This window comes from Geotrypetes seraphini, chromosome 2, assembly GCF_902459505.1.
Source record: "Geotrypetes seraphini chromosome 2, aGeoSer1.1, whole genome shotgun sequence".
NCBI classification, from domain to species: domain Eukaryota; kingdom Metazoa; phylum Chordata; class Amphibia; order Gymnophiona; family Dermophiidae; genus Geotrypetes; species Geotrypetes seraphini.
Window position 1 is genome coordinate 271,121,746 of NC_047085.1, and position 14,232 is coordinate 271,135,977.

Below are 14,232 nucleotides of genomic sequence, written 5' to 3' on the forward strand. Positions count from 1 at the left end.
TTGCCCAATTTATACTTGATGCCCCCACTTACCTGGACTTCAGAAAAAAACTCAAAACTCACTTATTCCATAGACAGAATCCCTAACTCTCCCTCTCACTCCTTCTACTCCCTTCAATACACATGAACCTCCACCTTCCCCCCCCCAATGTACCCTCCAAACCAACCAACTTCTCTGACCAGCTTTTTTCCCTCCTATTGTACACTCTTGTATTTTCCTATTGTACTCCATTGGATATTCTGTCAACTTCATTGACCTGTACACCCCAAAAAATGTTAATTCTTGTCAACCTAAATGACATGTTCATTCCAAAAAATGTTAATTTCCCAATGGTATCTTCTTTTGTAACATTATTAATTGCTGTGAACCGCCTAGAACTCTCTGGGTATGGCGGAATACAAAATAAAAGTTATTATTATTATTATTATAATGCCGTTGTACAGATCCATGGTGAGACCTCATCTAGAATATTGTGTACAATTCTGGAGGCCACATTACCAAAAAATGTGCTGAGAGTTGAGTTGGTTCAACGAATGGCCACCAGGATGGTCCCGAGGCTCAAAGAACTCCCGTATGAGGAAAGGCTGAACAGATTGCAGCTATACTCACTCGAGGAACGTAGAGAGAGAGGAGACATGATTGAAACGTTTAAATATATCACAGGCCGCATCTTTCTTAAAGGTCCCTAGGCCACAAGAAGGCACCCGCTGAAAATCAGGGGTGGGAAATTTCATGGCGACACCAGGAAGTTTTTCTTCACCGAAAGGGTGGTTGATCATTGGAATGAACTTCCACTTCAGGTGATTGAGGCCAGCAGCATGCCAGATTTTAAAAAGAAATGGGATACACATGTGGGATCTCTAGGGGGGTAAAATCAAGGGGGGGGGTTATTAGAGTGGGCAGACTTGATGGGCTATGGCCCTTTTCTGCCTACATCTTCTATGTTTCTATGTTTCTATCCTGTAATGACGATCGCAAAACCTTTTGCGATCATTCCCCGCCCTGATTCACTAAACTGCTGCCCAATCAATCTCCTCTCCAATCCTATCCACCCATGCAAAGTAGTAAAACACCATGCAAAATAGCCAAGTGATTGATTCACTAACAATCGCTTGGCTATTTTGAATCGGGTTTTACTATCCTAAGATCCGACTGCTGCAGACCTGTGTTACCGAGAGGTCTGCCTGTTTATTTAAATGGCACAGATACTTTGCATGATTAAAAATAAATTTGAAAAAAAGCCCTCCCCCACGTGACTAGGTGCTCCTCCCCCTTCCACGAATCCCCCAAAAATGCCACCCTCCAATGCCCGATGCCACCACAGCCACCTCAAAATTATGGTAGGAGGGATTTCCACTTCCTCCTGCCATCGATCCCTTTTCTTCCCCCTCCCCCCCAAAAAATACAAACGGCAGGAGGGATGGGCCTAAAACCCTGGGGAGAGGCCTAAGGCCCTGATTGGCTCAGATGTCTCAGGCTCCTCCCTTAGGAAGGGCCTGAGGCACCTGAGTCAATCAGGGACTTCCTTACAGAGTAGACTAAGGAAGTCCCCTGATTCGCCATTGGTTTGGGGAAGGGGCACTTTGTTGTGTTGGGGGGGCCTTAAAAAATTTTCTTTTTAAAATTGGGCAGTTATTTTGCATGTGTAATACATGCAAAATATCTGCCCGATTAAAACAGAAAACCGGCATAAGTCCCTGACAGCAGTGACAGAAGGCTTCTATTGTCACTACTGTCAGGGTTCTGCCCGACTCAATCGCTCACTGAGTGCAAGTCATGCAAAAAAGATAGTGAATCAATCACTGTTTTAAAATCGGCCAGGAATCTGCCAACAGCAATTGAATCGCTATCCTTAGTGAATCTGGGCCTGTATCTGTTAGGTTGAAGTCTCTACTGATTCTCCATTGCAAGGACTGGTCAAATTTTTCAACCTTATGAACTGAGGGCCCTCGCTTACACATTGGGCTAGATTCACTAAGCAAACAGATCATGTACCGATCGGTTTGCGACCCCTTAACATGCAAATTTCCCTCCGGCCTGATTCACTTACCTTTCCTGCAATCTGCTTCGAATCTGTGCATGCAAATGAGGAGAAACGCATGCAAATTGGACAGCGACGCAATTCACTACACAAAATTTCACATCTGACAGGGCTGGCCGATCAACGGAAGAAGCGACTGCTGGGGAGCAGTCGAAAACGTCCTTCCGACTCTCCTGTTCTTTTGAAGCCCTGCTCTCTGCCCTGTCAGCCCCAATCTCCTGTAGCCCCGAACGCTTCCTGCAGCCCTGCTCTGCCTGTTTTGATCTGCCTGCATACCCCGATCTGCCTGCCCTAGCTCTCGCGTTTCTGCACCCTTGGGCTTGCCTGCCCCGAATGCCTGCCTGACATGTCCTCTCTACTCCCCCTCGCTCTGCTACCTTCCCTCCAGTGCGAGCCCGCAGATTTAAAGCAGGGCTGTACCCACGGGCTCGCACTGAAGGGAAGGAGGGAAGAGGCTGCTGCATGGAAGCAGGAGAGTCGGGCCCGAACATGCCTGCCTGCCCCGAACGCCTGTGCAATACCGTGGGTTTAACCCAAAGCGGGTTAAACCCACGGCTGCAAAAGTTTTAAAAGTTTTAAAAAAAAAAAGTCCCGGCTGGGACAGATCTGTACAGTCTGCGTATGCACACCGATCGCGCATGCGTGAGCCGTGCAGGCAGATGGGGGCGTTCCTCCAGTTGCCCCCATCTGCATATTTTTGTTTCCTGAATTCGTTGGACCTGCCCGAATCGGGCCTGATCGGGCAGCTTAGCGAATCCTGGCCATTGTACTTCCCCCTAATCCAATTTGTATTTTGTAAGTCAGTAAAGTCTTGTTGTTTGATGTCTTTCCCAGGATTTTAACAGTCTTAACATTGTACACCACTTTGATGATTTATTTAAAGCGTTATATCAAATTTTAAATAAGAACATAAGAAGTTGCCCCCGCTGAGTCAGACCAGAGGTCCATCTTGCTCAGCGGTCCGCTTCCGCGGCGGCCCATCAGGTCTAGTGCCTGAACAGTGATCCCTGATTAATTTTATAACTTACCTCTAATCCCATCCCTATAATCTACCTCTACTCTTATCTGTACCCCTCAATCCCTTTGTCTTCCAAGTACCTATCCAAAGCTTCTTTGAACCTCTGTAGCGTGCTCCTGTTTATCACATCCTCCGGTAGTGCGTTCCATGTATCCACCACCCTCTGTGTGAAAAAGAACTTCCTAGCGTTTGTTCTAAACTTCTCCCCTTTCAATTTCTCTGAGTGCCCCCTTGTGATCCCCCTTAATTTGAAAAATCTGTCCCTGTCTATTTTTTCTATTCCCTTCATGATCTTGAAGGTTTCTATCATGTCTCCTCTAAGTCTCCGCTTTTCCAGGGAGAAAAGCCCTAGCCTTTTCAGTCTGTCAGTATATGAGAGGTCCTCCATACCCTTTATTAGCTTAGTTGCTCTTCTTTGAACTCTCTCAAGTACCTCCATGTCCTTCTTGAGGTACGGCGACCAGAATTGAACACAGTACTCCAGGTGCGGGCGCACCATAGCACGATACAGTGGCAGGATGACTTCCTTCTTTCTGGTCGTGATACCCTTCTTAATGATACCCAACATTTTGTTTGTTTTCCTTGAGGCTGTTGCACACTGCACCGACGCCTTCAATGTTGTGTCTACCATCATTCCCAGGTCTCTTTCAAGGTCGCTCACCTCTAGCGCTGATCCCCCCATTTTGTAAGTGAACATTGTTTTTTTTCCCCCTATATGTACGACTTTGCACTTCCCTATGTTGAAACTCATTTGCCATTTTTTGGCCCATTCTTCCAGTGTTGTCTGATCTTTTTGGAGATCTTCGCAGTCCTCCATGTTATTTACCTTGCGATATAGTTTGGTGTCATCCGCAAATTTAATAACCTCACATTTTGTTCCTGCCTCCAGGTCGTTAATGAATATGTTGAAAAGTAGCGGTCCCAGCACCAACCCCTGCGGAACTCCGCTCGTGACCCATTGCCAGTCTGAGTAATGGCCCTTTACTCCAACCTTCTGTTTCCTGTCCGCCAACCAGTTTTTGATCCATCGGTGGACCTCCCCTTGCACCCCGTGGTTCCATAGCTTCCTTAGTAGTCTTTCATGTGGCACCTTGTCGAAGGCTTTTTGGAAGTCAAGGTAAATGATATCTATGGATTCCTCTTTATCCACCTGGCTGGTTACCCCCTCAAAGAAGTATAATAAGTTTGTGAGGCATGACCTGCCCTTGCAGAAGCCATGCTGGCTCGACTTTAGCTGCCCATAGTTGTCGATGTGTTCCCAGATGCTGTCTTTAATCAGTGCTTCCATCATCTTTCCCGGGACCGAGGTCAAGCTCACCGGCCTGTAGTTTCCTGGGTCTCCCCTTGAGCCTTTCTTGAAGATGGGCGTAACATTTGCTATTTTCCAGTCTTCCGGAATCTCTCCATAAGAACATAAGGAGCGCCATCTCCGGATCAGACCTTCGGTCCATCAAGTCCGGCGATCCGCACACGCGGAGGCCCTGCTAGGTATACACCTGGCTTATTTTATAGCCAACCATATCTTTATATGCCTCTCTCAAGGAGATATGCATCTAGTTTGCTTTTGAAGCCTAGGACTGTCGATTCCGCAATAATCTCCCCTGGGAGAGTATTCCAGATGTCAACCACTCTCTGTGTGAAGCAGAACTTCCTGATATTAGTCCTGAACTTGCCCCCCCTTAGCTTCATTTCATGTCCTCTTGTCCGTGTCCAGTTTAAGGATAGGTTGCATATTTGTCGAAGTGGTTCAGCTATTTCGTTCCTTAGTTCCTTGAGTACCCTTGGGTGAATGCCATCTGGACCTGGCGATTTGTCGCTCTTTAGCCTGTCTATCTGCCGGAGGACATCCACCTTGCTTACCTCTAGTTGAACCAGATTTTTATCCTGCTCCCCCTTTACGATCTCCTCAGGTTCCGGAATGTTGGTTGTGTCCTCCCTCGTGAAGACTGACGTGAAGAACTTATTTAGCCTGTCAGCTATCTCCTTTTCTTCTTTTACCACTCCCTTTCTGTCCCCATCATCCAAGGGTCCCACTTCCTCCCTTGCTGGTTGCTTCCCCTTAACGTACCTGAAGAATGATTTGAAGTTTGCTTCCCCCGCCAGTCTCTCTTCAAATTCTCTTTTTGCTTTCCTAAATAAAACATAAAACATTCAATGTGTAGAAGTTGAAAGGAACACTTGGTTTACATTCAGCTCTTTCTGTTTTAAAACATCTGTCAATGTGATACTTTGTGTAAATATCAAGAGATTTTGTAATTTGGATTATTTATATTCTTTTGTATTGGGTTTTTGAAATTGAAAATACCTACTATACCATAAGCCATATTTACCATACTGTGTCTGCCACACTGTCTGCCATGCTACGATCTCTCATGCCATGTTTGCCATTCCATGTCTTCCATGCTGTATATTTTGTCATGCAAGCTTGTTTTTCCATTTTTGCCAATTTGTGACATACTATATTAACCATATTTGTAATACTATGTTTGCTGTGCTATGTTTTGCCAAACTATACTCGCCATGCTGTGTCTCGTCATATCATGTTTTATCACGTTGTTTTACCATGCTTTCTTAGCTATTCTTTGCCAATGTTTGCCATGCTCTTTTACTATACTGCGTCTAAGAATGCAGCAGCATAGTTGAAGCTGCAGCCTCAGCACCCTGTACACCCATGCTGCACCTGCTCTTCCATTGCCCCAGGTACATTATTAGATAGATTGTGAACCTACCATGGCAGGGAACAATGCTCAAGTACCTGAATAAATTCATGCAAACAGTTCTGAACTCCCCTGGGAGAACGGTATAGAAAATTTAATAAATAAATGAACAAAGTATTAGGGGTTATTTTGTACCCTTCCTTGACATACAAGGATCAAATCGCAGATTTATGGAAGAAAACCATGTATGTAATGAAACAGTTGAGATTGGTGAAATCTTATTTCTTTGAACATCATTTTGCATTGGTGGTTCAGATGTTAATATTATTACAACTTGATTATTATAATTCTTTATATTTGAACTTAAACCCACAAATGGTAGAAAAAAAAAATGCAGGGGATTAAAAAAACTGCAATGAGATTGATATGTGGTCTGAAGAGATACAATAGTGTTTCTATATTTTATAAGAAACTTCATTAGCTACGTATAGAGAAACATATAGAGTTTAGAACTGTCTGATTCATCATATTATACAGACAGAGGCTTCCAAACATCTCACTTTGTTCTTTTCACGTTTGCGTTATTCATCTAATAGACTGAGTAGATACATTTTTATTGCAGTTTCCCCCTTTTAGAGGTATACATTTAAAACATCTAATTCTTTTTACATATGCTGTAATTGTGATTTTGAATGATTTACCTATACAAATAGGACAGAAGTTAGTTATTGGAAATTTCATAGAATGTTGAAAACATTTTTATATGCTAGCTTGTAAAGTTAGTACTTTTAGTTAAAGAATTGTAAGGATGTCTTTTTATCCAAGGAATTATATTTTCCCATAGAATTATTATGGCTTCTTTTTTATGTAAATCGTCTTGAACTGAATGGTATTGGAATGATGCAGTAATCTCAGTTTAGATTAAATTAGTTTTTAACCTTATAAGTATAGATAATTATGTCTTTTAACTTATTTTAATAGGGCAAAGAATTTCCATTCTTACTAAAAACTCCACCGGGCATTAAAGAAGACCGAATCCAATTTCTTAGACGAATGGCACAAGATATAGAGAAGGATGAAGGAGTTAAAGCATACAAAGTAGGTACAATATTTACACATTTTAACTAAGATTATTTAGGTTGTATGTTTTTATTTTTTTTTTGGGGGGGGGGTTAACCTATGTTTATATAATAGAGTTTATCCAGTCCTCTTGTGTCTTTCACTGGCATGGAAAATCTGAAAGAAAGTATTCTCTGAGAAAAAAGCAGGATATCAGCTTACCATACTCAGGCGGCATTACTAACAGACCCTGGTGCAGATACTGCCCAGCATTTTAAACCTTCCAGAAACTTATGGCAGACCAAACCATGCTTATGAGTGTACCTCTGCCTGCCCCACTCATTCTGCAGGTCTAATTTGCTGAAAAGACATTACAGTAGAACCTCTGGTCACGACCATAATTTGTTCCAAAACTCTGGTCGTGACTCAAATCTAATTTCCCCATTGGAAATAAGTGAAATGATAGTAAATATTTATTTTTTCAGATTTTCAAGCATAAAAATGATTGATTATATCATAGAATACTCAGTGTAATAGTAAACAAAATGTAAAAACCTTGAGTAACACTGAGACAAGCTTGAACAACAGAGAAAACCAACCTTGCATGAGGTTACTGTTTTAAGGGAGAGTCCGGCTCCGCAATGGAGGGACGTTCTCCTTCAGGTGTTTTTTTTTCTCTTGTGATTTCTTCTGGGTCAGGGGTTTCTCCTTTTTTCATCCGTTTAGCTGGTAAACCAGACTGCACCAAATAACTGATCTAATATGTCTAGTCTTTTCCTGCGCATGTACGTCACTCTGTTCATGACAGCTTTGTCGGGGTGGTTCTTATCAAAGACATCCTGGCACTCATTCCATTTTTCTATGATGGCTTTTAACACATCACTTCTAATCTCCTCCTTTTCACCTTCTTCCTCTGATGACTGCTCCTTAGTAAGCACCTTTTGCTGCTAATGCTGGATTTCAGCAAGTTTGTCCGTTGTCAGCTCCTCCTCATAACCCTCGACCAGTTCCTTGACCCATGCTCTTGCCCAGGGACGCGATTTCCTCCACAACAGGGGGCTCAAATCCTTCGAAATCTTGTTCAGCAGCGCATTGAGGCCAAAGTTTCTTCCAAGCTGAATTCAAGGTCCGGAATGTGACGTCTTCCTAGGCTTTGTTGATGAGGTTGATGCAATGAACAATGCTGAAATGGTTCTTCCAGAATTCTTTCAGGGTCAAAGACATCTCTTTGGTTACATTAAAACACCTGGTGAATAGTCCTTTAGTGTACAGCTTCTTGAAGTTCAAGATCACTTGCTGGACCATGGGCTGCAGAAGAGGAGACATGTTGGGGGTAGGGAGGAACACAACCTTAATGAAGTCGTACTCAGTGTCCATATCGTCAACCAAACTTGGAGGATGTGCCAGTGCATTGCCAACCAGAAGAAGGCACTTCTCAGGTAGATGATTTTCCATAAGGTATTTCTTAGCAGCAGGAGCGAAAGCCTCATGCAGTTATTCCGAAAACAAGCTCCTTGTGATCCAACCCTGTTTGAACATATGAGGCTGTTTGAACATACGAGGGTTCTCGAATTGGTAGACGATTAATGGTTTAATGTTTAGATCGCCACTTGCGTTTGCATACAGCAAAAAGGATAAATCTCTCCTTCATAGGTTTGTGACCGGGCATAGCTTTCTCCTCCTGGGTGATGTAGGTCATCTTGGCATCTTCTTCCAGAACAATCTGGTCTCGTCACAGTTAAACACTTGTTGCGCGATGTATTCTTCGGCCTTCATGAATTTAGCGAAATCTTTTGCGAACGCTTCTGCAGGAGCAGTGTCGGAACTAGAGAATGACATGGGGGAAAAAATTTGTCCCCGTCCCCGTGAGCTCGGTCCCTGTTCCTGCCCCGTTTCCGCAAACCATCTGATCCCATCTGCACAAACCATCTCCCTTCTGTGTTCCTATTTTCTACATTTCTAATATCTCCCCCTCTGTATCTGTATACTTCCTCCTGTGTCCGGCATTGCCCCCCCTGTGTCCATATATGTAGGAATGCCAATCTTAGAATCGGGAGGAGGCGCTAGTAAGGGCTAGCTCTGAGTCCTTATTTATTATGCTTCTAAGCTAATGACATCATAGTAACTCCCTCGTTTACAAATCTCATGATTGGTGGGTACAAAGGTACATGGTTTTACATTGGTGGATACAAAGATAGGTACATGCTTTTTACCTTGTGATTACCTCATGATCATCCTCCAACTCAGCACTTAGACAAGGGCCTGATTAACACGTGGACAGGGCCTGAGTCTTTGCACATATGCAATGCCTGTGCAATGCCTGTCAGCTGATGTACTTACCAAATAAAGACAGCTCAAATAAGATAAGCATGTGACAGTCCAAAGGTTATAATGCATGCTCCTTAGCCTTAAGCTGTAGGCAAAGTCTGATTGTTGCCCATATAAGGGATGCTTATACAAGATAAGGAAAAAGGGTAAATGTGTGTCAGGTTAATATGTGACAAAAGTCTTGTGACAAAATGCTAGTATTATTCCTTTACTTAGAATGGCTGCATGGCAAGAAGGGAAAGGGAATGAGAAACAGGGCCTCAGATCCAAACACAGGCCTAGATCCACACACAGGCCTAGATCCGCACACAGTGTGCCGACCTGGCCTGCGTTCAGAACCGCCTGTGTGCTGACTCTGCCTGTGTTCTGATGCCCTGAATCAGAACTTATCAGATCTCCATCCCTATATCCCCATGCACATAATTTCCCCTCTGTTTCTGTTACCTTTCTATGTCCAGATTTCCCATCTCTTCCACGCCAATGTGTCTCTGCTCTCCAACCCCATCTAGCTTCTTGCCCTCTTTCTCCCCCCGCTTCCAGCATCTGGTTCACCTGCCTGTTCTTCTCACCTTTCTCTTTCCTGCTGTAGGTTCAATATTTGTCTCCCTCTTCATCCCCTTGGCCCAGCATCTCTTTCCCTTTCACTCCCTCCTTCCTACTGTGAGGGAACATGCGCAGTCACGGATTGTGCAGTCCAGCAGCCTTCTTCCTCCCGCATTCTCTGTTGGGCTTTTCTAAAATCGTGAGTAAATGGAGCCATTTTCCCTCTAAAACAATCAGAATGTCTTCTTCCAAACCTGTATAACAATATATTAAATGAAAGAAAGTAAATAGAAAATATCATGATTGACTATACAAAAATATTCAAAACCTCATATAACAGGATTGATCGACTGAGTACAGTATGAAACAATACTTTAAGTGGCTCTAAGGATTCCATACAACCACAGTGTAAAAAAAAGTTTTCCCGCATCTCATTGAAATGATCTAAAAGTTACCGATCAAGATTTTTGCTTGACAAGCATTAGTCCACATATACAGGCTGCCCAGCTTCACTTTATGCTATGAGAAATGACAGCATGCTACAGATCTTTAGAGCAAAGAGAGCTGTCTGAGCCATTGCTGATTCCCCTATGGCATGTTCCCGGCTCCTTCCTTGAGTGATCCTGGTCCGGGCCATGCTCTCTCTGTGTGGCTTTTGCAATTAGATGGCAAAGTGAAAGTGGGACAGCGGTGGAACTGAACCCACCCTGGGGACACTCCAATGCAGGGCCAGCCTGGGTGGGAAGCAAGAAGAAGGTAGTATGATCCGGCAGGTTTGGGTTTTATTTCTTTGCCTTGGAGCTCCCTCCCTCCCCCTCACCTTATGTGGCGAATTTCATTGTTCTTCTCTCCCAGTGGCATGCTTTCCACAAGTCGCACGTGGCTGCTCAAGTTGAATCTTTTCCTCTGATGCAACCGGAAACAGGAAGTTGCGTCAGAGGAGAAGATTCAACTCAAGCAGCCTCGTGCAACGTGTGGAAAGCGTGCCGCTGGGAAAAGAAAATGAAATTCGCCACATAAGGGGAAGGAGGGAGATGGCTGGACATCGGGTGGGAGGGGGCTGCTGTACCGCGCAGTTGGTGACCACGGGGCGGTGAATGGTCTTGTTCCTGTCTCCGTGGCAGCCACTATTTTTCTCTCCACATTTCGGCGGGTTACCCGCAGGTAACAGCCACCGTGTCATTCTCTAGTCAGAACTATCAGCCTCTCCATGCCTTACCGCACTATGAAAGCCACTTCTCTTAAGAAACTTTTCAAACCGTCCTCTACTGGCTTTAAATTCATCACTTTCTCCACTCGAACAGTATTTCTGCCGCAAATCACTATGTACCTTCCTGGCTTTCTCACATACCGCCTTGCTTACGCTATCCCCTATAAGTTGCTTCTTGTTCAACCACACTAGCAACAGTTTCTCCACCTCTTCCAGCACTTGAGGCCTCTGGTTAACATCGTAACTCCCTTTGCAAAATTAGCTGCTTTGATAACCTCTTTCTGCTTTAGAATAGTCAAGATCGTAGACTTGGACTTCTTGTACTCCGCAGCAAGATCAGTAACATGACTATAGGTTCTACTGTATCTTTTTTTTTTTTCTTTTCCTCCGTCGTGTATTTTTCACTGAGTTATTTCCTGTCTTTCATGTGAGTAGCATGGGACCATTATTTGTTTGTCAGCACTTTTCTGTTTCCTTTATTTTTCCAAATCTCATAGGGGACTTTGTCCCCTTTTGGAAAAAAATTGAAACCCAGTAGGTTTAAGACATGCTTGAGATGTCTGTGACTGATCTTCAGAACTGTTGCCTGTTTGCTCAGTGTACTTGCTTGGCCTTTTTCTTCCATTTCTTGAGTGAGGCCAACAACTGGACATAAATTGACATTAAAACAAAAAAAAGCTTTTATCCCAGGACAAGCATGCAGCATATTCTTACATGTGGGTGACGTCATCCATGGAGCCTCGGTAAGGACAGCTTTAAAAGTGCATCGCTATTTTAAGAAATTGAGAAAGTTCATGCCCACACCATGCATGGGTGAGTGCCTTCCTGCCTGTTGCTGCTCGTGGTTCCTCAGTTATTAGTTTTCCACGGAGCTAAGAAGTCATGTGTTTGAATGCTGTTCAAATATTTTGCATTTTGCCTACCTGCTCATGCATTTTCTTCTTAGTTTACTTAATTTTCAAAAAAAAGCAGGGAAACTTTTCCTCTATTCTTCTCACAGGCATCACCTGACGAGGCCTTTTCTTTTTCCTCAGCCATTGAGTTAGATTCGGCTGAAGTGGTCTTTCCACCGATGACCCGGCCGTTAACAGGTTTTAAAAAGTGCTGTAGGTGCTAAAGCCAAATTTCCATCACTGACCCCCATAATTGGTGCTTGCAGTGCCTTGGCCCGGAACATTGTTTAGAATCTTGTGCTTGGTATTCTACTCTACATAAACATTCCATCAAGAGCTGGAGACTTACATAAGAAAAATTGTTCAGTACTGGCATGTACTGGAGCCACCACTGGAGCCACAAAGCAGGACTCCTCGAGTGGCTACAGTCAAAATTGCGTGGGCGCGTGACCCAAAAAGGAGTCAGGTTTCAGTTCCCAAAGATAATTTAATGTCAGAATGTTTCAAGAAAAGAAAACCAAAATGGCCAAGCAAAAACACAAGGTAATTTGCAAAACAAAACTTCAGAAGAAAACCCTGTGTAGAGATTAGGATTTCTCCACATAAACCACTTAATCCTCACTGTGGTTTTACCCTACAAACAGCTTCTTTTCAATAAAGCTTCTCCCAAAGTCTGTACACAGCAGGACTCGGGTAAGTTCAGTTCCACTGCTGCAGTAATCCAACCTTCAAACAGTCTCAAATAAGAAAGCTGCAGTTACTCTTTCTCAGCCTCTCCTTCAATCAATTGAAGGTGGGCTCCAACTGTATTATCCCTGTTGGAAATTGATAACTACAGCCCTCTTGGTTCTAAAAGTCATTCTAGAGGGATACTCTCTTCACTTCGTCAATATGCCTCCAGATCATCCTCCAAGAGAGACTTATTTCAACCAAGAACAGAACTTTGAGGCACACCACTGGTAACATCCCTTTCTTCAGAGCGATCTCCATTGATCACTACCCTCTGTCGCCTTCCACTCAACCAGTTCCTGACCCACTATGTCACTTTGGGACCCATCCCAAGGGCACTCAGTCTATTTATTAGACATCTGTGTGGAACACTGTCAAAGGCTTTGCTAAAATCTAAATACACCACATCTAGCGCATATCCTCTATCCAATTATCTGGTTACTCAGTCAAAGAAATTGATCAGATTTGTCTGACAAGACCTACCTCTAGTGAATCCATGTTGCCTCCGGTCCTGTAATCCACAGGATTCCAGAAACTTGACCATTCTCTGTTTTAAAAATATTTCCATGATTCCGGAACTTGGCTGCAAGACAGTATAGAAACATAGAAACATAGAAATAGACGGCAGATAAGGGCCCACGGCCCATCCAGTCTGCCCACCTTAATGTCCCTCCCTTACCTTTGCCCTGTGAAGAGATCCCATGTGCCGATCCCATTTGGCCTTAAAATCAGGCACGCTGCTAGCCTCAATCACCTGTAGTGGAAGACTATTCCAGCGATCAACCACTCTTTCAGTGAAAAAGAATTTCCTGGTGTCACCTCGTAGTTTCCCGCCCCTGATTTTCAACGGATGCCCTCTTGTTGTCGTGGGACCCTTGAAAAAGAAGATATCTTCCTCCGCCTCGATGCGGCCCGTAAGATACTTGAACGTCTCGATCATGTCCCCCCCTCTCTCTGCGCTCCTCGAGCGAGTATAGCTGTAATTTGTCAAGCCGTTTTTCGTATGGTAGATCCTTGAGTCCCGAGACCATCCGGGTGGCCATTCTTTGCACCGACTCCAGTCTCAGCACATCCTTGCGATAATGCGGCCTCCAGAATTGCACACAGTATTCCAGGTGGGGCCTCACCATGGATCTATACAATGGCATAATGACTTCCGCCTTACGACTGACGAAACCCCTTCGTATGCAGCCCATGATTTGTCTTGCCTTGGACGAAGCCTGCTCCACTTGATTGGCAGACTTCATGTCCTCTCTGACGATTACCCCCAAGTCTCGTTCTGCTACCATTTTTGCTAGAATCTCGCCATTAAGGGTATAAGACTTGCATGGATTCTGGCTGCCCAGGTGCATAACTTTGCATTTTTTGGCATTGAAGTTGAGTTGCCATGTCCTAGACCATCGCTCCAGTAGGAGTAGGTCGTGCATCATGTTGTCGGGCACTGAATCTTCGTCTGTTGTGCATTTGCCCACTACATTACTCAGTTTGGCATCATCGGCGAATAATGTTATTTTACCTCGAAGCCCTTCTGCCAAGTCTCTTATAAAGATGTTGAATAGGATTGGGCCCAAGACTGAGCCCTGTGGTACTCCACTAATCACCTCCGTCATTTCGGAGGGGGTGCCGTTCACCACCACCCTTTGGAGCCTACCTCCAAGCCAGCTCCCAACCCATTTCATCAATGTGTTACCTAATCCTATAGAACTCATCTTGCTCAGTAACCTGCGGTGTGGTACGCTATCGAATGCTTTGCT

At 44.1% G+C, this 14,232-nt stretch overlaps 1 protein-coding gene across 2 annotated transcripts in view; it reads left to right on the forward strand.

Moving 5' to 3' along the window:
- The window catches only part of LOC117353568, a 312,994-nt gene that overhangs the window by 155,455 nt on the left and 143,307 nt on the right, over window positions 1–14,232 (forward strand). For both annotated transcript variants that reach the window (XM_033929657.1, XM_033929658.1), the window contains one exon: window positions 6,698–6,814. In XM_033929657.1, the coding sequence (XP_033785548.1) occupies window positions 6,698–6,814 (117 nt within the window). The remainder of the gene's footprint in view (window positions 1–6,697; window positions 6,815–14,232) is intronic.